At 44.5% G+C, this 25660-nt stretch overlaps 1 protein-coding gene across 2 annotated transcripts in view; it reads right to left on the bottom strand.

The window, feature by feature from the left end:
- Nucleotides 1-644: 644 nt before the first annotated feature.
- Nucleotides 645-25660, bottom strand: part of ERF (ETS2 repressor factor) — a 179499-nt gene continuing 154483 nt past the window's right edge. For both annotated transcript variants that reach the window (XM_068241494.1, XM_068241496.1), the window contains 3 exons: nucleotides 13326-13560; nucleotides 8414-8529; nucleotides 645-3457 (listed from right to left, as the gene is read on the bottom strand). In XM_068241494.1, coding sequence (XP_068097595.1) covers nucleotides 2313-3457; nucleotides 8414-8529; nucleotides 13326-13560 — 1496 coding nt within the window. In that variant the 3' untranslated portion in view covers nucleotides 645-2312. The remainder of the gene's footprint in view (nucleotides 3458-8413; nucleotides 8530-13325; nucleotides 13561-25660) is intronic.

Consider the following 25660-nt stretch of genomic DNA (forward strand, 5'->3'; position numbering starts at 1 on the left):
TTTCAAGTCATTGAAAACCCAGAACTGAAGCTCTCACCGTCACAAAAGTTTAGATTTCTTTTCATCAATTTACTGCCAATGACATCTCAATTTTCTTTGAACATTGTTACTAGAAGCAGCCATTTTGTGTATGGAAACCATATTTATTCATTTAAGAGTACTTCCAGTGTAAAATAGAGAGCCTGCAAGGCTATTATTGCTGCAAGGATGGTCAGGAGGTAGGGTTAATCACTCACCTGATCACCCGTAATTCATGACAATGTTTCTCCAACAAGTCTTCCAAAGTGCTTTGGCCACCCTCACTTACTTGCCTAGATACTCCCCCAGCCTCAGTACCCACCAATGAGGCTGCAGTTGCCGATCTGAAAAGGGGGGGGCCATAGAGCACTTGTGGGTGGTTAACTCTATCCCCCGCCAATCCATGCAGCAATAATAGAGAGCCTTACATGGCAGAGTATCTATTTTACACTGGATGTAGCCTTTGAGTTATCCTGCCTCAGTACTGTCCGTCGCTCCACCTGAACCATGTGGTGAAGTGTTAGCATCCCATGCAAAATGGTCGATTCAGAAAGAAATTTTTAAAGCTCAGTCCACCCTCTAATACAATCTGCTGCTACTACACAGGGCTATCTGTTTGGGCTAAATGTGTACCTATTAGTGACGCAGTCTGTAAGATTATTTGGATAAGGCACATTTGTGTAGGTCTGATTGTAATTTCAAACGGCGAACAAACTTGACAGAGGTTAGGTCGCTCCTCTGTGAAATACCTGCAGTCCCCTATAGAAAGAAAATATGCTGGACAGAAACAAAATAAAGTTTGTATGAGGTGCCAGAAATATACATGGGGGGTTTGGTTGAGTTTCAACCAGGAGAAAGCTGGATTGAGAAGTCCACAGCAGGCCCAATATTAAAATCATAATGGGTGACAATCTGCACAGAAGGTCCTTGAAAAGAGCACTATATTATATGCATACATATATATTTTATTTTAAAGAGGCAGTACATGAAAATGCCCCAATTTTTTTTTCTTCATTTTTTGAGTTTTTCCGCTTTTTAAAAACAAAATAAAAAGGACACTGAATCAGGACAGAGGACCCAGCTTCAGCATAGCAAAGAAGAAAAGCCAGTATAAAAATTTATAAAAATTTGAGGAAAAAAAGGGGGTTAATTTTCAAAAATCATCAGACAAGCCCCCAACCCCTCTGAAATTCATAAGGCAGCATACAGGTTAATAGACGGGGAAAGGGCACTGCAGGAAAAACTGTTTTGGCAAAATTTAAAGGGTCAATTCATTAGTCAGGTTAGGATATATGCTTACACTAGTAACGTGTCTGCAGCTCCACCCACCTTCTACAACTTTATAGGGGGGCTCCCTGAATGAGTTTTTTTTTTTTAACCAATGAGGAATCAAAATGGAACCTGCCAATTAATGCAAGACAGGATATTTCTTGTTTAATAATAACTTTTACTGTACCTCGTATTTGACTTGACTATAGTCAAAAAGACCCTTAGAGTTCCACTGGGAAAGCTACAACCCCTCTTGATATTTAAAGGAGAGGATGGAGCTGGGATGTTTTGCAAGGAAATATCACTTCTGTATTTTCAGAAGTGTATTTGTAAAAACCCACCCATAATCAACACTACTAACATGAACTGACCCTGAAAATTCCTGATGGAAAAAGATGTATGTTGGGTGGCATGAACGCCCAGGGTGAAATTAGGGGGTGTCGCACCCCAAATTAACCTGAGAGAGCACCAGTTTTGAGCTGGCAAGGGCAGGACCTGGGCAAAAATTAAGGGTGGCAATGGATAAGTTAATGTTTCCTTTGGACTGTCACTTGCCATGCTGTGGAGAAAAAAAATATTTATAAAAATAACATTTGGATAGGCTTGAGGTTTTGGTGTCCCAACTCCAGGTCATGCAGAGGTAACGCATTATTTACATATGTACGAAAAAAGGGGGAGTTTAAAAGATGGACACCTGATGAGTAAAATCACTTAAAGCAATTTTTTTTTCTTTTTTGTTAAAAACAAAAGCTTTTTCTACAGCAAATCCAGTAATTTGTAAGCATCTCTTTTTTGTATAATTCTTCCCTCCCCCTTCAAAAGAAATGAAAATAAAAATACAATATGGGATTACAAAAAAACAAAAATTACAAAAAATAAAGACAAAAAAAAACAAACGTCCTCGTCTCCAGGGAACCTAAGGACTTGTTTTGGATTGAAGGAATAAAACTCCGCTGGAAAACGATTCCGCCATGGGAATCTATCTGCATAACATGGTCTAGGCTATATATGGTGAGTCCATAATATTAGGAATCCCTGCTTTCTAGAGAGAGTTCCTCTGTGGCTCTTTGAAGGTCAGTGCTCACCCTTCGGCAGGGAGTGCCCCCTGGTTGCGGTGGCAGCTTTGGCTCCTCCTGATTACTTCTGACTTTTTTGTCTGACTCCTCGGCTCCTCCCTCTGCCTCCAGACGCTGATCCTCACTCCAGCGTCGCTTGAAGCGCAACTTAAGTGGGATGCATCGGCCACTGTCATCTCCAGCATTCACTGCTTCCTCCTCCCGGCTAGAAAGAACTGGAGGAGGGGCTTTTTGCTCTGGCACTGTGGGTGCTTTGAAAACTTCCTCATCTTCCTCTTCTTCGCTGATATCTGTTACTTCCACCATGAGGTCCTCTTCATCCTCTTCAGCATCAGAGATGGGCTCCACTTTAATCTGCGGGACTCCAGAAGCAGAAGAGGTAGAGGAACTAGGTTCAAGAGGTCTGTCCCGCTGCTTCTTGCCCAATGGAGGAGGCTGGAGTTTGAATTTAAAAGGAGGTTCATCTGGAGGAAGATGCAGAGGTTTTTCAGGGCGTTGTGGTTGAGGCACCACTATACTAGGGTAGTGCAGGAACGCCCGAGGGCTGAGGTGGTAGTTGTACACGCTCTGCGTGTGTGCCTGAAGGTATCGCTTCATGTCTTCGGGGTTGAATGAAAAGTGGCTACCGCCTGGATACATAGGGCTCAAGGTTGGTGATGGAGTATAGTTTAAATGAGAAGGTGTCATGGATAAGGCAGGTGATAGTTGTGGGGGTAGAAGACCTGTGGGGGCACCCATAGGCGACACTGGGAATGGGCTAAGAGGTTCTGGCACCCGTGGACGAGGGTAGACCCTAAAGATGCTGTCATGGGGAAGTCGAGGGAGAGGTGGACCTCTGAATGCTGGGATGTCAGACCCAGGGCCTCGGCGGTGTTGTTCCTCACTAAGACTCTCTTCCACTTCTGAGTTAGCAGACGTGCCATCACTGCAGTCACTGACAGAACCACGTGCCAGCCGTCGGGCCACGGAGGAGAAAAGAGTGGGTGAGCGTAGATCTTCAGTCGGAGACAATACATCAGATGGGGTGCAGGGTGGGAAGCGGAAGTGGGTGCCTCCTGATGGTACAGGTGGGGCACTCTGAGGTACCGGTCCGCCTATTAAACATTAAAGAAGATGGGGAAAATTAATAGGGTAAAACATGTTGCAGTCACAGTCGCAATAAACCTACAAATCAAAACAAGAACATAAAACTGACCATTTCAACTCAGGTTAGTTCAATCTCATTGTATGAGGACCAAGTCCATGTCTCCACCAAGACATTTAAACTAGGCACAAAAATATGCTACAAGTAACATTTACCAGTTCTCTATACAGCTAAAACATTTAAGTTTTTGCAAAGGTAAGTCGAAGGAATAAAAACCATTTATGTGGAGAAGGGTTAGAACCCTTAGTTTTTATGTCTTTTTGTGGCCCCATTAGGAATTTTCCTCATTTTCTGTCCTGATAAGAGAGGGGAAAATCTCTTAAACCGAGACAGATGGCAAGAAACTAAATCCAAAACCTTCATTTTCCAGTTTTAAGCGAAGGGAAACATGAAAGATAGCAGGAACCGCTATGAGTTTGTCGTCAATTTCCCCATCATGGACTTTCTCCTGAAGAAGGGACCCGGTGTGGCCTCAAAACAGTTGTTGGTATTATGGCTAACCGCTGATGAACAAAAGACATCACGCTTACATCTGTGTGGTGATTAACCACTTCAGGAGGAGAGCAATTTTCACTTGTCAGTGCTGCTCCCATTCATTCACCGATAACTTTATTACTACTTATCACACCTAAATGAGCTATATTTTCTTTTTTCCAGTAAATTAGGCTTTTAGCGTGTGATAATTTTGTTTATTAACTTATTTTCCATGCATTTTAAAGGGGAAAAAAATAGAAAAAAAAAAACACTTTCTCCATTTACATCCATTATAGCGTTACAATAAACAGTGCTAACTATAAGTTGAAGAGGAACTGTAACGGCAAAACGTCCCCTGGGGGGTACTCACCCCGGGTGGGGGAAGTCTCAGGATGCTAATGAGGCTTCCCACGCCGTCCTCCGTCCCTTGGGGGTCTCGCTGCAGCCCTCCGTACAGCCGTGACGTAATATTTACCTTCCTGGCTCCTGCGCAGGCACTCTGACGGCTGTCGGCTCCGAAGTAGGCGGAAATACCCGATCGCCGTCGGGTCTGCTGTACTGCGCAGGCGCAAGTCTCCGGCGCCTGCGCAGTAGAGCGGACGTGACTGAGATCGGGTATTTCCGTCTATTTCCGAGCCGAAAGCAGCCACAGCGCCCCCGCTGGAGCCAGCAAAGGTAAATATTGAAATTACAGTCGGGCCTGTCGCCGCCTGTTCAGAGGGCTGTAGCGAGACCCCCGTGGGACGGAGGAGGCGTGGGAAGCCTCATTAGGATCCGGAGGCTTCCCCCACCCGAGGTGAGTACCCCCCAGGGGATCTTTTTGAAGTTACAGAGTCTCTTTAAAACCACACATTTTATTTACTTATCTATCTTGGTTATTGCAACATTTAAGGGGCCCATACACTGGTCGATTTCAGCCATCAATCGATTTGATCTGACAAGATGGAAAATCTAGGTCGATCTGCTGCTGGCAGCAGATCAATGGCCCATAGAATTGCATTGAATCTAATGGTCCACCAGTGCATTTAGATCGATTTCCAATAGATTTCAGAATGAAATCTACTGGAAATGTGTTCCTAGTGTGTGGCACACATCAGATAGATTCCTGTCAGATTCCACTTTACAGGCATCTGACAGAAATCTATCTGATGGTCGAATCTGCTGCAAATCTATAACTGTATGGCCACCTTTAGATTATGCTCCTAGTACAATGTATGGTGACAATATTGTATTTGGAAATAAAGGTGTCTTTTTCCCCCCCAAAAAGGTTTCTTATTTTGCTTTCTCATTGTACACTATTGATTACAAGACCTTTTTATTGCAAAAATAATAGTAATATACCATCATGGCATACATATTTAAAAAGCCAAGTTCCTAAGGTAACAATTATGTTTTTTTTTTTCATATTCTGTCACTTTGTTTTTACAAGTCATTTATTTTGGTATAGAATATGTGACAATGTATACGTGCAGTTGCCATTAAAGGGGTGCTATGGCAAAAAAAAATTGTAAAATTTTAAATATGTGTAAACACAAAATACAGCCGGTATATGGCTTATCTTGCTGCTGCACGAGTTCCCGGCGGCATTAGATACTATTCTCCCTCCAGGCCGCCATGGATAGTGGGGAATGAAATAATTTGGCTTCCAGCAATTGCTGGAAGCAAAATTATTGTGTTTTAAAAGTAACTTCAGCTCCGCCTTCTGACGGCGCCGAAGTCACTCCCTGTGCGCTGCTATAGCCGTAATTTCCATTAAGGCCTATGGTGGCGCCGGCTGCGCCCAAGTCTCCAGCACTGGATTAGCCGTGTGCGAATAAGAAGTACGTTTTTTTTAGAGAGTAAAATGAGCCATAAATTACTTTTCTCCTATGTTGCTGTCACTTACAGTAGGTAGTAGAAATTGACAGAAGCGACAGGTTTTGGACTAGTCCATCTCTTCAGAGGGGATTCTCAGCAAGGCTTTTATTCTTTATAAAGATATTCCCTAAAAAGGATTTAAACAATGATGCTGGCCAGTTTCCCTGCTCTCTACACAGGTTTTTTGGCCGTTTGACAGAGCAACTGCCATTCACTAAGTGCTTTTGAAAATAAATAAAACCCTGAGAATCCCCCATGAAGAGATGGACTAGTCTAAAACCTGTCGCTTCTGTCAGATTTCTACTACCTACTGTAAGTGACAACAACATAGGAGAAAAAAGTAATTTATGGCTCATTTTACTCTGGAAAAAAAACAAATGTACTATTTGTTCATGTTGGCACATGTTTAAAATTTTTACATTTTTCGCCATAGTGCCCTTTTAAGTGGTTCCCCTGGATCTGTGCCATTCATCAGAATGGGAAGTGTAACAGTCACAGCACTCAGAAACAACCTCAGCCCTGAAATGCGTAATCGCGTTACTGCGACAAAAAGAGCTAAAAATCCCATATGGGATACAGACCACAGTAAATACCCAAACTGTGGTCTATATGATTCAAAACCATTTTGTTTTCCCAGGAGCTGGGTTTATAATCTCAGACTCCAGGAACATTCGTTTATCTGAGCGAGCTTTTCTCCCCCACCTTTTCTTTCTTGCAGAATTTGTGTTGATTGCTTTGATAAAAATATGAACAATCTGTGCAGCTAATTTGTCTGCATGAGCAGTCTTTCCACATGTTGCTTTTATAAAGGTAACCTGTGTCAGACTAGCCAATCTCTTGCAGTGCTGAGAGCTATTTGCATGTTATGCTAACGCTACAATAACTCATCATAACCAGCGCAATGCATGAAAAACCATGTGTACAGGTCCAATAAAATTATACTGCGCTAAAACATCCTAAAACATGCTCAATAGGATCCAGAGGCTTCCATCCGTTTAGGTAAATGTCTGATTTTGTACCCGTGCTTCACGTTAAGTACACTTTAAAGTGAATGGCCACATTCAAAGTAAAACTAAGTGTGTTGCCATGCATTATTTACTGAAAACTGCAAAGCACATAGTTAGTGTGAATGGGCCCTCAGGCTGCTAATGGCAAAGAAAAGCACACACAAGTCAATGCCTATAGACAGGTGCACAGAACCTTCAGCCACCTTTCAGCAGCAGGAAGGAATCTTACAGGTTGCCAAGGGCAACTACTGCATTTCTGCTTCAGTTCTCTTTGCAGCAGTGCTGATAAATGAATGCCAAGTTAGTCTAAAGGGTACCTGATCAACAGAAATGCAAAAGCACACTGCCTTCCCATCCAGTTGAGCAAAACGGTGACAGCGATTCTGGTTGAAACATATCTAGTTTGTGGGATAACAAGCCATGGAACCCTCCCTCCCCCTTTCCCAGCAAAAGCAGCACTGGGCCCCTTACTTGGATCCAAACATACCCTATGGCTGGTAAAAGCTCCCACAGCTGCACCCCTTTCCTTTCCTGGCACCTTCTCCCCACAGAGTAGAGCAACTCTATAGAGTAAAAATGCCCTGCTCCAGCGCAGTTTCAAATCATCCTGCCAGCTGTAGCTCTGTACTTGCATTCCTTCAGCTACTGATCATGTGATATGCATTTGGAGCCAGAGGTGTGCAGCAAAGAGCGTGTCACTGCCAGGAAAAGCAGAAAAGACCAGAAGCAGCACTGAAGCAGGCAAATATTAAACTGCTCTACTGTGCTACCCTGCAGAATGGGAAGGAGCAGGCCCGTATAGCCCTCAGCCCCCCACCCCCATAGCCACTATATAGTTATGCAGTTAAATTTGAGACTGTTCAATAAACGTTAAATTTAAAGAAACATTTTGGCCCGCGACTTAGTCCATGTTTTAGAGTTTGGCCCTTTAGGCCTGAGACATGGTGCAGAGCGCTTTTTGATCTGCGAGCGCTCTGCTGACTTTAATAAAAATCACCTCAATAGAAATCTTTCGAAAAATTGCGATCACTGCAGTTTGCCGTGATTTTACCACAATTTTTATGGAAGTCAATGGTAACATGTTTTTTTTAAAAAAAAAACCCGCAAACGCTGTTTGAGTGATTTGAGTTTGACGCCCCTGCTTTAGAGCACCAACTGGGATTCAGTCAACTGAAAGTGTCCACCGCCATCACCAGGGCCTGTGCGAGTTCTCAACAGTATAGGTCTGTTAAACAAAAGGGCTCATGGATGGGAGGGGAAAAAAAAAAAAAAAAAAAAGCACTACCACTTCCTTTTACCGGGGCGTGTGCAGTTAACTCTCACATGCCCAGTTCAGATGTGCTTGTTTCGTGTGAGCAGGAGCTTCTGGTTGGCTGGTTCCCAGTCAGTGCTCAAAAAGCTTATGGAACGGGGAAGCGGGGGAGACCAGGACTGCTATGGGATATTCAGCTACAGGTAATAAAAAAATCTCAGGTACCCTTGAAGCCTTACTTTAGGCCGTCACATGCAGCAGGCGCCATAAGTTGTGGAGAAATATAAAATGTACGCATTTCTCAGTGGCCACTTACCTCCCATACCCATGTCTATGAAGGGGTAGTTGACCAACACCAGTTTGTTGAAGTTAAACTTGTAAGTGAAGCGTTTGCCTTTGGTTTTGTGAAGTATCCTCTTGTTATAGTAATACCTTAAAAGAAAAGAAATAACATTATAGGAATTTTCAGTCAACTCTTGATTAGGATTATTATTTAAAGCTTCAGTATTGACAAAACTCTGGATCCAAGCATCACCCTCCCAACACTGATCAGAACTGTGGATGCCCTTGTATGGCAAGAGGAGTTCCCAATCATCTTTAAAATACAAGTATAACATTTGGCTACAAGCACCGGGATAGGAAGAATTATTGATTACTCAGTAATCTAGCGCAAGAAGATATTTTGTCTTTGTTGCTTTATCTTTTTGTATCACGTATAGAATTTGCCATAACTACTTCCTGTGGCAATAGATTTTACATCTTAACCAGCCTTAAAGGGAACGTGAGGTGAGAGGGATATGGAGGCGGGCATGTTTATTTCCTTTTAAATAATGCACATGGCTGCATGCTTGTTTCAGGTGTGTGATTTAGACCCTACTAACCAGAAAGATCAGCAGGACTTCCAGGCAACTATACGGGTATACAGGAAATCAACTGGTATAAAGGAAATAAATATGGCAGCCTCCATAGGTCTCACATATCTGGTTCCTTTTAAGAACCCTTTTTCTAAATAGACTATAAAATTTAAATGTCCTACATGTGTAGTTCATGTCCTCTTATCCTTTCTACAGACCTGGGGATGAAAAGAGAACCTGTGAAGTTTTTATGTTGCTCTTGGATGTATTTGATACAGGTTTATCAGGTCACCTCAAAGTGGTCTCTTTTTCAAACTTAATAAGCCTAGTCTGTCTAATCTTTCTTTGTATCCTGTTCCAAAAAAGTCCACACATTGCAGGACGAGCGCTGTTAAAACAGCGCATGAGATTTGGGCGCAGCCGGCGCCACCAAAGGCCATAATGGGAATTACAGCTATAGCGGTGCACAGTGAGCAACTTCGGCGCCGTCAGACGGAGCTGAAGTTACTTTTAAAACACTAATTCGCCCGCCAGCAATCTCTAGAAACTGAATTACTTATTTCCCTACCATCCAAGTCGACCTGGAGGGGAAATAGTAATTAGCGCCGCTGGGACTTGAGCAGGAGCAGGGTAAGCCATATACCGGCTGTATCCTGTGCCCAAGTCTCCCACGCCGATTTCATAGGTACACATTGCAATATAGTAAGTTTAGAGTGTGCGGACCTTGTTTGGAACACTGTCTTCTGCAGTTCGGTTTAGAGCAAGTTGAGGTAGGAGAGGTAGCGCTGTGTTTTTCTACACACTTTCTTTGTATCAGTTCTAAAACATTGGCGTCCTTCCTATAGTGTAGTTCCTGAAACTGTATCCCATACTGCAGATAAGGCCCCACAACTAATTTATACAGAGGGAGTAAAATAATATACTAGCAGCTCATTTCCTGTGTTATTCATCCCGGAATTGCATTTGCTTTAGCGGCTGCTGCTTGGCATTGACTATAGTTGCTCAACTTATTAACCAATAAGTCTGATATCCTCAGCCATATGCCATTTAGTTGGTGTGGTGGCATGTCCAAAATACATGACTTGACATTCACCAACACTAAATTCAATCTGCGTGCCCATATACTCATGCTGCAAAGATCCTTCTGTAGTAGATCACTATTCTGTATGCTTTACAGCAGGTTAAGGTTCACTGCTTTATGGGAGTTTAGAAGCAAAACAGCAAGAGAGGCTATGGCTTGTCAAGCCCCCTATTAAGAGTTTCCAGATGCTTGGTAAAGGAAAAAAAAAATAGGAAAGTGTTAATAGTTGTTATTGCTTACATTTCCAGGGCTGTTATCTCACACGGGGTATATTTTGCTGGCTGTAACCCAGTAATTACCCCGCATGCTAAACAACTTGTCTTTTCCAAGCACCCAGGTGTACTGGAGACACGAGGACCTTGTAATTAGAGCGCAGGTTCCCGCCTCCCCACGTTCCTCCCTCCGCAGGTATGAGAAGTAAATACACAGAAATGGATGTCCTGTGGCCTTGTAACCCCTTGTAAGCCTAAAATAAAGGTCTCGTCTGCTCTGCAAATAGAGGGCTGGCATTTCAGTAATGGGGAAGGTTTAAAAGTAAACCTGTGGAGAGTTTAAAAAGAAAATGTATAAAGGGTTGCATTACAAAACTTTCCTGCCTAATTTGTGCTCTACAAAAATGTCCGCTAAAAGCAACAGGCAATGCTAGGAAAGATCCAGATTTTTTTCCCCCGATGCTTCTAGTATGAATGTTCATTTAAAGAACTCCAGATACCGTCTTTCCTTGAATATAAGGCACTGTCTTATATTCTTTTTGGGGAGGAAATTCGTGCTAGGGCTTATTTTCGGGGGTGGGAGGGGCTAGACACGATGTGTATGGGGAGGCTCTTACCGTACCTCACTTGTGGCTGCGTCCCCCTCTGTTCCTAGTAATTCCTCCGGTGGCTGCGGCATTGTAATCAATCTGTGAGGGCGCCCTTTGACCCTCACGCAAGTACGCTAGTTAGTTCGGGCTCTGCGCTGGCGCTCTCTACCCCGTCATGTGCGCCCGGCTGATGCGTACCAGGCGCACATGGATTCAATGTGCGCCTGGGACACATCAGCCGGGTGCACATGATGACAGGGTAGAGAGCGCCAGCGCAGAGCCCGAACTAGCGTACTGCGTGAAGGTCAAAGGGCGCCCTCACAGATTGATTACAATGCCGCTGCCACCGGAGGAATTACCATGGAGGAAAGACTTCTTCGACAGTGGGAGGGACAAGTACCTAACAAATTGCAAATTGTTAGTGGAAACTAACATCCTCCAAGTGGTAGACAGGTCATGTGTGTGCTCATTGTGTATTTGAATCCCATGAGTGGGGTGTGCACTTTTTTGCAGGTAAGCACTCATCTGTTTTTAAGTAGCGCGGTTCATTTCTTTGCTATGTTTGAATTACTAGGAACGGAGGGGGACGCAGCCACAAGGAAGGTGCGGTAAGAGACCACCCACCTCCCCATACACAAAGCGTCCCCCCAGCTAGGTCTTAATTTCGGAGTAGGGCTTATATTTCAAGCACGCTTGAAATATAAGGGAGGCCTTACTTTCGGGGTAGGTCTAACTTTAGGGGAAACACAGTAGTTACATATACAGTTAAGGTGTGTACACACCTTTGACTAATATGAAAACCAGGGCTGTGGAGTCGGAGAGTCAGAGCAATTTTGGGTACCTGGAGTTGAAGGTTTCATAAACTGAGGAGTTGGGAGACAGAGTTGGATTTTTGTACCAAATCCACAGCCTTGGTAAGTATTAGACTAAGGAGTTGGAGCCATTTTGAGTACCTGAGTCGGAGGTTTCATAAACTCAGGAGTTGGATGATTTTTGTACCGACTCCACAGCCCTGATGAAAACGTATTGTTCAAAGGGAAAGGAAGAGGTAGGAGGTGTATGTAACAATGATTACTAAACAACGTATGCTTTTCTTATTAATCAAGAACACTATATATCCAATTTAAAAACAGAGAAATGCCTCCTGGGAACTGCCGTCCCAAACATCCAGAGTCTCACCACAGACACGCACACCTAAAAGTTCACCTACTGTGATCTGGGATCCCAAAGTGGCAATCATTGTAGTGGGTTGGTAACAAATTTGAAAATTTGACTGATGTGGCCTGTCAGGGACTCGATCCCCTTGGGCGACATTGCTGGGCCGGCCTGTACAAACACATCAGATGTGTGGCTGACAACGCGTTCTGTTGCTATGCGGAGGAGCGGCGAGACAACAGAGTGGCGCATACGTGACGTCACGCGGCGTGCACAAAGGAGTTATTAGAGGAGTTGGTCGCCGCTTAAGTTACAGGCTACGCGAGTCGCCCAGGTTGGCCTGTCAGAACGGGGCTTGCTGCAGGAGAACTGCGGGTGATGGAGGAGAACGGAAGGCGTGGTAAGTTTCTACTTATATCACCCCACCCACAACATATGCCGAATTAACCAGAGTCCATCGGCTCTGGTATTCTTTAAGCCTGGTACACACTTTCAATTTTGATCGGCCAATCATTGACCAATTTTACCACCTCCATGTAGTATGAGGTTCAATAGATATTTAATACTAGGAACAGATTGTGCAGGTAAACGCCCATAATACATGTAGGTGGTAAAAATTGGCCAGCGATTGCCCAATCATAATTGAAAGTGTGTACCAGGCTTTGGGGGCATACCCTGCCACACACTAAACCGATCTACAGCACTGCAAGAAGCAAGCATAGGATGTCATAAAGGACTTCTGCCCACCCACAGATGAAACGCTGAAGCTGATGAAATGCAGGCATAGATCATGTGACCATCATGTACAATGTGAATTTCAGGTAGTCACAGGACTATAAGAAGCAAGGCTTTACAGGGAACCTGAACTGAGAGGGATACGGAGGCTGACATATTTATTTCCTTTTAAACAATACCAGCTGCCTAGCTATCCTGATAATCCTCTGCCTCTAATACTTTCAGCCATAGACCCTGAACAAGCATGCAGAAGATCAGATGTTTCTGACAAAAACCTGACAAGATTAGCTGCATGCTTGTTTCAGGTGTGTGATTTAGACACTACCACACTTCGAGAACAGCAGGATGCCATGCAACTAGCATGGTTTAAAATGAAATATGGCAGCCTCCATAGCCCTTGTTTCATGTTACCTTCAAGGTATCTAAACTCCAAGGGCTATGAAGCTTTTTTTGTGTTTCTCTTGATTCGGAGTTACACTTGAAATTAAAATCATTACACACAGGAGATGCTTTTAAAACAGATCATAAAAAAAAAGAAAGAAAACTTGCAGTAACTGATAAATACTTGGATGCTCCCTTCAGCATTTCTACCAAGCCTCACCTGAGTGCCCGGCTCAGCTTGTCGTAGTTCATCTGGGGCTTGCACTTCCGCACTCCCCATAACCGAGCCACCTCGTCGGGGTCCTTAATGACAAACTCGCCGTAGTCCCCCTGCCAGGCGATGACATCGTGGTACTCCTCCTTTCTCAGAAGCTCCAGGATGAAGTGCCAGAGCTGGATCTGTCTGGAGCCCGGGCTGGACTCCGGCTTATAGGCCCAGTCAGGAAAGGCAAACCCTGGAGAGAGAGAGAGAGAAGAGAGAGAGAGAGAATAGAGGAATTGAGATAAAAAGCGGTTCTAAACATTTATAAATCTCGGCACACACTGCAGCATTCATTGATCCACTCTGTACAGCATATGCTCTACAAACAACTGTAAATAAAGTCTCCTAGACTCCTGTAGTGAAAAACAAGGTGCAGCACATGACCAATTTACTAGTTGTACAATTTGTAACTTTCTGATTGGATGGTCAAAATCAACTTCTACAGGGAGCAAAAGTAAAGGAGCCCATACACTTACACAATTTCCCGCCGATATACAGTAGATTCGATCACGGTGATCAAATCTGCTGTGAAATCGTTGGGCAAACGCTGACCGATCGATTTCCGTCCGAAATCGATCATTCCTGTCGACGTGTCTGCGCGGAAGACTTCGCTCGATCGCCGGCGGGTCAGGAGTGCGTCGATTGCAGCGTTCGAATGTCCGATGCCCGCCGCTAGCGGCAATACATTACCTGTTCCGCCGGCAAGTTTCCCCGCTGTCCCTTCTCCGAGCTAGACTCCGGCTGGCATCACTTACTTCCTGTCGGGGGAAGTTTAAAAAGTGCCCTCTACTGTTTAAACTTCCCCCAACAGGATGTAAAGTGAAGCTGAAGCCCTGAGCGGAGAAGAGACAGCGGAGACCAGACTCGCGCCGGCCGGATCAAGTAATGTAACATATGATCACCTGATAAATTGATTAAGCACTCATATGTGAATTGTCCAGAATCTCTTGCTGACCACAGGTCTGGAAGTGGTTAAACAAAAACTCTTAAAAAGGAGGGAGAGCTGTGCCTCACATCATAGGTCTCCTATGGAAGCTGCCATATTTATTTCCTTTTAAACAATACCAGTTGCCTGGCAGCCTTGCTGATCTTTCTGGTCCGTGGGGTCTAAATCAAACACCTGAAACAACCGTGCAGCTCGTCTTGTCAGATTTGTGATAAACTTCTGATCTGTATGCTTGTTCAGGGTCTATGGCTTAAAGTAACAGTCAGAGGAGCAGCAGGATAGCCAGGCAATGTGCATTATCTAAAAGGAAATAAACATGTCATCCCCCACTCAGCATCCCACCCCCAATTGTCCAGCAAAGAACAGTCTTGGCATGAAAAAGTAGCCAGGTGGGGCAATATGAGAGATTGCAGAGCCGGTGCTTCTGTGCGTAACTCTGCTTATAGCACAGGTAGAGGTGAGCCAATGACTGCCGGGTGCTCATCAAAACTAGCAGGTGGAGCACCCGGCTGAAAGACCCTGGGTAGAAAACTGCTGTCTGATCAGTAACGTCAGTCGATTTCTGCTAAAAACTGCCAAAGAGTGTATTTTAGTCTTTATCTACTCGAACAAAAACATAAGAGTCATGTTGACTGAATTCCATTACTGCCTTAATGAGGGTTGCATAAAGCGAAGGATAGAAAGCTTGTATTCTCATGTAAACAAACTTATTACCAGATTCAGTCCTGTGATGAGTGGGAGGTCTAGTAAGAGAGGTCATGTGTCCTATTCAGCTGGAGCAGGGAGGCACATAAAAGCATGGTACATAATCAGTCCAAACCCCAATAGAAGTCCCAATATGACTGCCCCTATCACAATCCGATACGAAGAGTGAGCTGTGTACAGTGTAATTACGACCTTCATCGGGGGTAACTTTATGGACCATTAGGTTACCTTTTTGCTTGGTCATTTTTCCAACGTGATTTATAATTTCACCTAATACAGTACTGGTCCTCTTTGCACTACATACAAAACACCAAATGGAGACCCTCACTTCCCTATTCCACAGTAAGCAACAAATGCAGTCAGCATACAACGCGAGTGTGGGGAAGGCATGTAATGTCTGCATTAGATCAGTGTGCCAGCGTGTATCGCACAGGTGGCATCAGGGCATCCACAATCTCCCAGAAAGCAGAGAGCGACAGACCTTCAGATAATTTTATCAAGAGGAAAACTGGTGCCACAACATGGCCGCCCGAGCAAGCTTTCAATCAATTCTGGGCCAAAATCTGTTGGCTATAATCAGGAATGCTGGCAAAACCTCAGTCGCAAGGGCTCTACTGGGTGTGCAGCGGGACCAGCGTTAGATACTGCGACGACGGACCTCCAGCTGGTGTCCCCTCCAAGTGTATAAATTACCCCCTCCCCCCAGCGTTAAAGGCCTATCTACCGGTGGGACGCCAGACCTCCTCTTGTGTCGGGCATCACAGAGCACACCCATACCAGGTGATATTTGCGCATATTGTGCCATCACTACATGCACCAAGTCGTGTGGTACAGACGTTCACAGAACATCGGAGGAGGCCAGGAGTTGCACCAACAGCCAGGTGAGCTCTTACCACTATACACAAGGCCAACAGATTCCGCTCTGATCCATCTGATGGTCGATTGGATGGCCAGCTGGTCAGAGTGCCTCCAATCATAGAATGCTATCCTAACCTATGTGCATTATACTGGAGCAGAAGGTCAGATGATGAGGTTTAAGCTGTGGCATTTGGCTAACTCGCTTCGCTGAACTGGATGTACAAAACGACATCTCTTTGAAGTTGAGATATTTTGCAGACACCATAGTAAGTCTATAGAGACTGAAGCAACTTATCTGGGGGTCAGCTCTGATCCGGTCTCAGAAGAAGCCTCCTTTAATACTCATCGGATTTGTTATGTGGGCAGCTCAACTACAAACATCACTCAAGAATGCCTCTTTAAAAACACATCTTGTGAGTTACGTGGCGAGCGGCTGACTGGGTGGCGGAGAAGAAAGGATGGATTTCCCGTACAGGACGGGTCTCAGCCTGTCTTGTTGCCATGTGCAGTTACTCGAAACATGCAAGACTGTGCGGTATGGAGCAGACTGCCAGCCTACAGCTCCCGCTCCATCCTAAACACACACTAAATAGCTCCCAACTGAGGTCACATCATCCCACACAAAGGCCCTTTTCTTATAAGGGCAGGGAGAGCACTGCATTCCTTCCAGGAGTACAGAATTAAGAGGAGGGGGTGAGGGGCAGCCTGTCCCGTCCCCTCCTCCCCCGGAGATAGACAGCATCCTTCCAGGCACGTCCCTCTCAGCTGCTGGTACCAACCACAACACACAGGCGGCCCCAGACTAGCGCTGAGCCAAAGAAGGGGCAAGTTTAAGGGGGAACTCCGGCTTGTATCTGGTTTCCCAGACAAGAAAGAACTGGCAAGTCTTGAAAGTACATGAACAGTCGGGATGTGATCTTTCTCATCTCTGCTTTCCTACCTCACTGCATTAACCGAATACCATAAATTGAAATCCCAAACAGTCAAAGAACTGAACAATGCAAGTTTTCAAAACAGGCATGTTGAGTAAATTTGACATTTTACCTGTGGAATGCAACTCTTAGAAAAATAAAAAAAATCACCATGGAGCTCTGCTTGCCTGCTACTATGCACCTATCCCTACAGGAGTAATATACCAGCCACACCTCTAGCTTCCTGTTCCCTGACTGAGCTCAGCACCTACTTCCTGTGACTAATGAGCTCCACCTCCACAAAAGTGCGGTGCGCTTACTGCAACAGATCCGTTGCAGAAGAACAAGTGTGAACGGCTCCCATTTATAATATAGGGGCCGTTCACTGTTCGTTTAGCAATGAGCAGAGAATGGACAAAAAAAAAAAAAATCTGTTCTCTACCCTAGTGGGAACAGAGCCTTATTTTGATTGGTCCATTTTAAACCTGCATAATTAGGGTGTTTAGGGGAGATACGCCCCATACAAAAAAAGTGTATAGAGGTAAAGCTTTAATCGGAAGTTTAATTTGAAGTCACAGATTGAAGATTGAAGGCGCATACACACAATGTTGCATGCAAATATAACGTCTCAATCTCTCTTGTGAGAGATTATAGAGCGGGGAGGAGAGAGGACAGGGCAGGCAGGGAAGTAACAGAACAATGGGCTCAGCCAAGGCAAACACTGGGGCACCATATCGATGCTACGTTCTCTGCCCACCATCTAGCGTTTGTACAAGGCTTGAATATAGCCACACTGATGTGTATAATGCTGACATCACAAACAAAACGTCAGTACCCATGTAACCACCATCAGGTTATGGAAAAAGAAATGGTGAGAAGGTACTCAGGAAAACCCATCTGTAAGGGCCGGTTCAGAAGGACGGCGTCCAGTGTCCATCCACCACGTTTAGTGTCAGGATCCGCCACGTACAGTTGATTGTGGAAAGCGTGTGGTCAAATTTCTGTGTGCTACATTGCGTTTTGAGTGCCTAAAGCGTTAAAGCTACTTCTAGCGTCGGTTTAGTTCACAGTTCCGTATCACTTTAGGCACTCAAAACGCAATGCAACAATGGAACAGGAACAGATGCCAAAAGCTTTTCTACTTGGTAGTAGAAAAGAGTTCAGCATCAGCAAAACTAGGTGGTGTCAGCCGGCAGTGGGAACCGGGCCTTAAGCAAAACGTACATTGCGTGGTCACATTCGTGAAGCATGTATATAGGACAAATATGCATTCAGCCTCTTCTCATCACCCTCAACCCAAGAAACAAGCAGCTCCCCTCCTTCTCCCTTAAACAGCTATAACAGTCCAGCAGGTCTACCCTTGCCTCAGGAATAATAATAATCCAATAACAATTGTATAGCAATTTCTCCTGGCGACTTAAAGTGCTGGAGATGCAGCCACTCAGTACGTGCTCATTAGGCCACTCTACAATGCTAAGGAGTCTTACCCAAGTACTCCTTACTGAATAGGTACTGGCTTAATAACTGAATATTTTAGAGGAGGTGCCCTTAAAGTGGACCTAAACTCTTGCACAGGACAGAAGGAGAACAGAAATGCACCCTGTATGTATTTAGAGTTTAGCCTGTCGAATCCCCCCTCATCTGTGACTAATCACAACTGCAATTTGATCTCTAAGCTGTCAGCTGACTGCCTTGGCAGAGCAGCTAATTTGTTAGCACAGGATGTTAACCCTATGTAGGAAGTAGACACTGCAAATTTATTGCAGGATTGGCATCAGCTGTAACAAAGAAATGTTTTTCTTTAAATGTTATTATGATGTCGCTTATCTTTTAGAGCAGAGAGGAAATTCTTAGTTCAGGTACGCTTTAACCAGCCCACTATCCAGCCACATTCAGTAAGATTAACTGCTTCCAGACCGCATTGGTTGAAATCTACATCCTGCAGGTGGCTGTGCGACTAACAGGACATTAGATTTTAACTTCCCTGCCGCGCGCTCCTGCCGATCGCATTGCTCTGTCCCCGCTGCAAGTCACTCGCTCTGATGTCTCTGACGTAGGATCTCTGTGAATCGGTCAGGAACAGATTTCATTGGATAAACATTGGTCACAGGACCAGGTGCCAATGAAAACTGCTCCTAACTGGCTCACAGAGCTCTGCCACATAGAGAAGGCAGAGCGAGAGGTGTGTGGCGTGCTTGGCAATGGCTTCTATTCTGTGCTGCGCCTGCAATCCCTCGTATTGAGTACTAGCGGTCACTGGTGCCCAATGAGCCAGAGACCGCTGGTACCGAAGTAGTGAATGAGAGATTGCGATTTACTGACTGGCAAATGGAGGTCTCTAAAAATCAGCAGCTACAAAAATTCGCACAGTATGCCTGTTACCAAGGTTTTTGTTCTCCTGACTGGAGCTGCGCATTAGGCAAGGGAGAGAGTAGTAGATTATTAGCAGTAGCAAGGAGGTGATTTAAGACTGACTAGCCGACCCCACGTCTGGCAGAGACACTGATTAAAAGGACACGGAGCAGGAGTCTCTCACACAAGTTTGTACAAGTCTTCTGAAGGATAATGAAGTTCCCTCAGAGCAGCAGCCGGCTCCTCATCCTTCCTGTTCTCTGGTTTTACTGGGCGAGATGGATCTATTGACCCACAGGAAGATCGTACAGAATTAAAAAAAGAAAAAAAAAGCCACATCATCCACTGCTTAAATCCGTTTCTCAGAGGAAAATAAACAAAATCCTTCCTGACTCCAGTAAATGGCCGTGCCCTCACCATTCCGTCAGGCAGATCAATAGCCGTTCAAGCAGGCACAAGAAAATAAGATGACAGAATGGAACCAGCCACCTTCTGAACCAAACAAAAATACAAGAATAAAAGGTTAAGATTAGATAACTGTATACCAGCATACCCCACACTTCTGCTATGTACAGTACACACATTTCTATCACCCATAACAATGGATTGCGATTGCCTCAGTTGGAAATGTAGATTTACTAGAGGACAGTCTTAGCCAAGAATTAAAACACACACTGCCTTTAGTTATGCATATTGCACATCACCCCACCTCTTGTTTACTCCCTATTCCTATCAAATGATGTATGGGCAGATTGACCAAGAGACCCCTCTCTGGTTACTAGTCTGGTCTGTTGCCTACCCATACACCACAGGCAGATTACCTATTGATTTCAGCATGAAGTCTCTTGGGAATCTGCGACAACGCATTCGCTGCAGCAATCTCCACCCCCCCCCCCCCTTTACGCTTCTGTCGCAGGCGCCAGGCTCTGGCCACAATCCGCATACATGCACCCCATGTGGTTACGCATATACGTGGGCGCGTGACACCTCACGTGCCCACGTTTACACCAACCACATGTGGCATGTGTATGTGGATGGCGCCCAGAGCCAGCAGTGGACATGAACAGGTAAAGCATACTGCACCGGGGCCTGTTGTACAGCCACCTTTAGGTTGTAAGCTCCCTTTTGGGCCTTGGAATGATGCATCACGCTACATTTGTCACTAAGTACTGTCTACTGAATCCGTATTTTGTACCAGTGTTGGTATTTTGCATATACATATAGTACTATATACCCCAATTCCTTACTCTGTACAGTGGCATGGAATATGTTGGCACTAGGTTTATATTTATGTTAGCGCAGGGGCTGGCACACATTGGAGGGGCAGCGCCAGGCTGGCGAGGAGGCAAATGCAGTGTCACAAGCCCAATTCCGGATCCATTTCAGCATGAAATTGATCGGGAATCGGCCTGCTGTGTATAGGCAGCCGACAGATCTCTCTCTAATCAGATTCTATTAGAGAGATTTGTCTATTGGTCGAATCTGCCCAGATGTATGTATGGCTACCTTACCAGTAGTAACTGGCGGTCAGATTTTAGTCTGGTCACATGTATAACCATACAGTCCTTCTCTAAATGGAAATCTACGCTAATTCTAACATTGACCTGTAACAAAATAAACAGAAGACACAGGCATACGTAATTCTTCCCAGACAATCAACTTTATTTGCACATCTTCATCTGAGAGGGGAGAGAAGTGTCAGAGGCAGATTCCTCCTGATCACACAGCAGGGCATTCTGTGCACAAATCACGTGCGCACAGTCACACAACATGGCACGAGGTGTGCATCCACACTCAATGCACAAAGAGGCCTTTTCTTCTTGCTAATAATTCCTGTGGACGACGTCTGCTCCAAGTTCAGCTGATGCTGCACAAAAGGCAGCACTTAGCATATTAGCACTTTTTTCCTTCGCTCTTCGGGGCTTTACCACGTGTGATAAAACTTTTACAGATTTGGGGGGGGGGGGGGGGGAGAGTTTAATATCTGGCAACGGCTGGAGGAGGTGAACTGGAAAATTACATCTGTGGCCGGAAATTCGAAAGTCCATTTGGCCGAGCCCAAACAAGAGGAACCGCGGGTTTAGAATCGCTTCGGTTAAACATCAACTGGACCCTTCGATGCCCTCTCTCTGCCAATGAAAACAGGAAGTAAACATCTGCAGAATCAGCTCAAAACGTCTTCATCTGGCCATAAAACGGGGGCGATGGGACGGAATTATCTAGATAATTTACACGGGTGCGAGAATCATCAACCAAGTTTCATGATTCAGCTGAACAGCGATCCAGACCATGAGTTTTAAGGGAAACTCCGCAAGGTTTCATTTAATCGGGCATTCCATAAGAGCAAAATGTATCATTTACATCCTATCATAGGTCTTTCATCTGCAGTTTTCAACACTGACTAAAGCCCAGAAAAAACAAGGAGCAGCATAATTTGCCCATAATTGCCATGAGGAAAGAAGGAAAAAAGGGGAAAAAAACCCACTTAAAATTGCAGCAAGACCTGAAATTGCGATTTGGGGGTTATTGCAATCACGATTTGCTGTTTATTATCCTAGTGCTGTTGAAATAGTTGGCAAGTCCAAAAGAGTGGCTAAAAGCACCACTGTGGGCACCAGCTAGCCAAATCAACTATTTAAAATTAGCTGGAGAAATATTCTTAAAAAGGTTCAAAACAATAGAATTCTGAAAGACAAAACAGTACTTGGCCTCAGAGAAAGTTACCTCATTGTTAGCACTACAGTCGTTTTTTTCAGCAATCCAAAATGAATAAGGTAAGAATGGTAGTTTAATTGCAAAAACTGACACCCTAAAAAGACTTACTTTAAAAGGAGTCACGCCACCCAGTGTCCCCCAACCAGGGTTTGACATGAATTGGAGTTCTACATTTTTTAATATAGAACCTGTCTGGGACTGACCGTCAAGGCTTCAAAGTGGGCATAAAGTGCAACCTAACCAGAACCAGCATGCACAAAGACGAGCACAAATCAGCACGCTTAGTATTCTATAGTCATGTGACTTAATACAGGCCTCTACAACCACCAGCAAGTTGCAAGCTCCACCTACCAGCTGAGGCAAAAAAAAAAAAACCCTCACAGTTGCGATGTATACACATGTGCAGACTAAGGTCTCTTACCCACGTGCGTTGCTGATCGGATTTTCTTACATGTGCAGAACTGCTGCTCCTGCACCCACCTGTAGGGGGGGTTTAGCACTGGATGGAGGTACATGTCATGGGTACTAACTAAATACATTTTGCTGCAAATTTTCTAGACTCACAGAAGGCGAATCATTCTCCTGAATGCAGCAATATGGGTGAGACTGCTGGAGGAGCACAGCATGAAACGACCATGGTAAACTCATTCATAGTTACATAAAAGGAAGCCAACGCTGCAGGTACCAGAATTAACTGTTCTGACCCTTTAAATGAAGTGGATCTCTTGTGTTCTAAGCTTTACTCATGCATCTAGAAATAGAGTCCTAATGCACATGAGTCAATCATTTCACACGGAGGAGTGGGGAAGTGACTAATCCACAAAGAAAAAAAAAAAGCTACGACCACATGCATGTTTATTAGGGTGGGATAATCTAGGGAGATGCAGCTGGTGTCAGAGCAGCTACTAGCCCAAATCTACTGAGCCAACCGCTGCCCCAACTACATCATCAACCAACACCAAAGTATCAAGAATACTACATTGAGCTTTAGTACGTAATCAACAGACTGCAAACAGGCACAGATTAAATCTGACTAGCAGAGAGAAAAAACTTCTTAAAGGATACCCGATGTGACATGATGAGATAGACAAGGGTATGCACAGTGCCTAGCACACAAATAACTGTTATAAAAAGAGGTTGGCGCTCAGGATACTCATACCCTCTCAGAGGTTAAAATACTCAGTACATATTGAAAACAACAATTGGGATAAAACATTCCTCTGTAGTCCATATATCAATGTAAAAGTTAAATGTCCAAGTGCTATGGCCCTAAATTTTCAACACGTTGCTGCTGGAGTTTTCCCTCTTCCAGATGTCACAAATACTGTACTCCTGGCTGATATTACAATAGCAGACCTCCACCAACACCCTTTGTGGTCCACTCACCGCTATCCTAGACCAACAAATGGTCTATATGCGCCTTGGGACCGTTGCCGGGTCGTCCCCCACCTCTCCAGCAAGAAAGTTCCACTGTTAGCACCAGACCACTTCTTCAAAGGAACCAGCCTTCATATTCATCCTCATGAAAAAAACTCCATATAGTGTAATACTGCTAAAATTAATTTATTTAAAACAAGCAATTGCACTCACATGTATCCTCTTAAAACAGCGCATAGAGTGTTGTTCAAGCGGGCTCTCCCCCGCATAGGTGGCCAGGCTGGCAGGCTCGTCTGAACGTATTCCCCCGTCTTACGCCGCGCGTACGGAGATCAGGAACGCCACACGTGTCCTCCTCGGCGCCGCTCACCCACACGCTTGCACTTCCGCCTTCACATCAGACTCCGCCCTATCGATTTCGTCACTTCGTGGTTGGTCTAGGATAGCGGTGAGTGGACCACAAAGGGTGTTGGTGGAGGTCTGCTATTGTAATATCAGCCAGGAGTACAGTATTTGTGACATCTGGAAGAGGGAAAACTCCAGCAGCAACGTGTTGAAAATTTAGGGCCATAGCACTTGGACATTTAACTTTTACATTGATATATGGACTACAGAGGAATGTTTTATCCCAATTGTTGTTTTCAATATGTACTGAGTATTTTAACCTCTGAGAGGGTATGAGTATCCTGAGCGCCAACCTCTTTTTATAACATTATATTGCTTAAGAGGAGGCGAACGGGATAGATGCTAAAGCCTTGACAAAATCTATAAGTTATATGTTTATTTGCCTAAAATTAGCTGTGAGCGCTTACCTCTTGTGGATATACACAAATAACTATGCTGTGTTCCTTTTTTTCTTTCTCTGCCAGAAAGAGTTAAACATCAGGTATGTAAATGACTGATTCAGCCCTGACTCAGACATAAAGTGACTACAGTGCGACCATCACGGATAAGAAATTCCAACTACAAAACACTTTCCTAGCAGAAAATGGCTTCTGAGAGCAGGAAAGAGATAAAAAGGGTCAATAGTTCATAGATTTTAGCTCTGGTATACTTCAATGAATGAATTAATGAATGAATGAGTCACTAAGCAAAAACAGTTAAAAAAACAAACAAACAAAAAACCTTAAAAAGTAGAATTAAACCTAAAATAAAACTGGAATATCTTAAAAAGTCATTTTTTAGGAGAAGGAAGATAGATACAATTGTTCATTTTATACTTCGGGTGTCCTTTAAGGCTCGTACACATGTGCAATGTGGTCTGTTGGACAATAGTTGGGCATGTGTACACGTGAAAAAGACTAGAAGAGCGACTGATAACAGGCAGTTTGCCCAATCCATCCAGCGGTTCAACTCACATGACTGTTGGGCTGATATCGTGCAGTTGCCCACATGTGTACAAGTCGTCTGAACAAATTGTACCAGTTTTGAATGCGGTCGTATCGTGCCGTCTGTCGTTCCGCTTGCGCGCGCAGTATGCAAATTAGTTGGTCGTTCAGTTAGTTGGTGCGCTTAATATACAAGTCGTGCAATTGCTTGGTCAGGCGGTGGGTCAGGTCAACAGTTTGGCCGTGCGCTCTTGTTAGGTAGCCATGCACAAATACAAAATTTTCAGCTAATTCAATCGCTTAAACATTCAATCTTCCAGTAATCTTTTCACTACAACTAGCTAATGGGGGTTCCTGGGACGCAGCACTGTGGGTTGTGGGAGGTGTAGGGAGCATGCGCCTCCAATGGCCTGGAGTACCTGAGCTGTCTGTACAGATGGTGAGGTCAGGTGACACCCACTCCCCCAGATCAGGCCCCTGTGATTGTTGAGGTTAGAGATTACAATTTAATTTGTTTATTGTAACTGATCGCGTTATTCTTACTCTCTGCATGCAGGCTCTGAATTAATGTCTATGTCCAGTCTCTATTGCAGTTCATGCTCCTAACGCATGCCTTATGCAAGTGACTACTGTGAATCCAGTCTAAAATAACTGCTATAAGAGAAACCTTGAACCTTAAAGACCACTTCAGCAAACAAGTAAGCAGTTAAAATCTGACAGAACCAACAGGTTTTGGACTAGTCCATCTTCTCATGGGGGATTCTCAGGGTTTTCTTTGTTTTTGTGTGCAAAAGTACACAAAAACACAACTCTTCCAAGGGAGAAAACCCTCCTCTATCATGCGATTACTTTAGTTCTCCAGCAGTCCACACTCACGATGTCACCAGTCGTTACAAAACTGCCGCAGGCTTTGCACTATTGGCCCTGCTTGGTGAATACAAAGGAAGGAAGAAAATGTACGAAACTGTGCTGACCCAAGTGCCTCCATTTCAGTTTACATGTGTTACAAGCTCTGACACCGAATATGCTCACAACATGCCTGGACAGGACATGCTATTGTTATCGTGAGTAGGTGATGTCTGAAAATAAGGCGGCGTGCCT

The sequence above is a fragment of the Hyperolius riggenbachi genome, chromosome 6 (assembly GCF_040937935.1).
Source record: "Hyperolius riggenbachi isolate aHypRig1 chromosome 6, aHypRig1.pri, whole genome shotgun sequence".
In the NCBI taxonomy this organism is placed as follows: Eukaryota; Metazoa; Chordata; class Amphibia; order Anura; family Hyperoliidae; genus Hyperolius; species Hyperolius riggenbachi.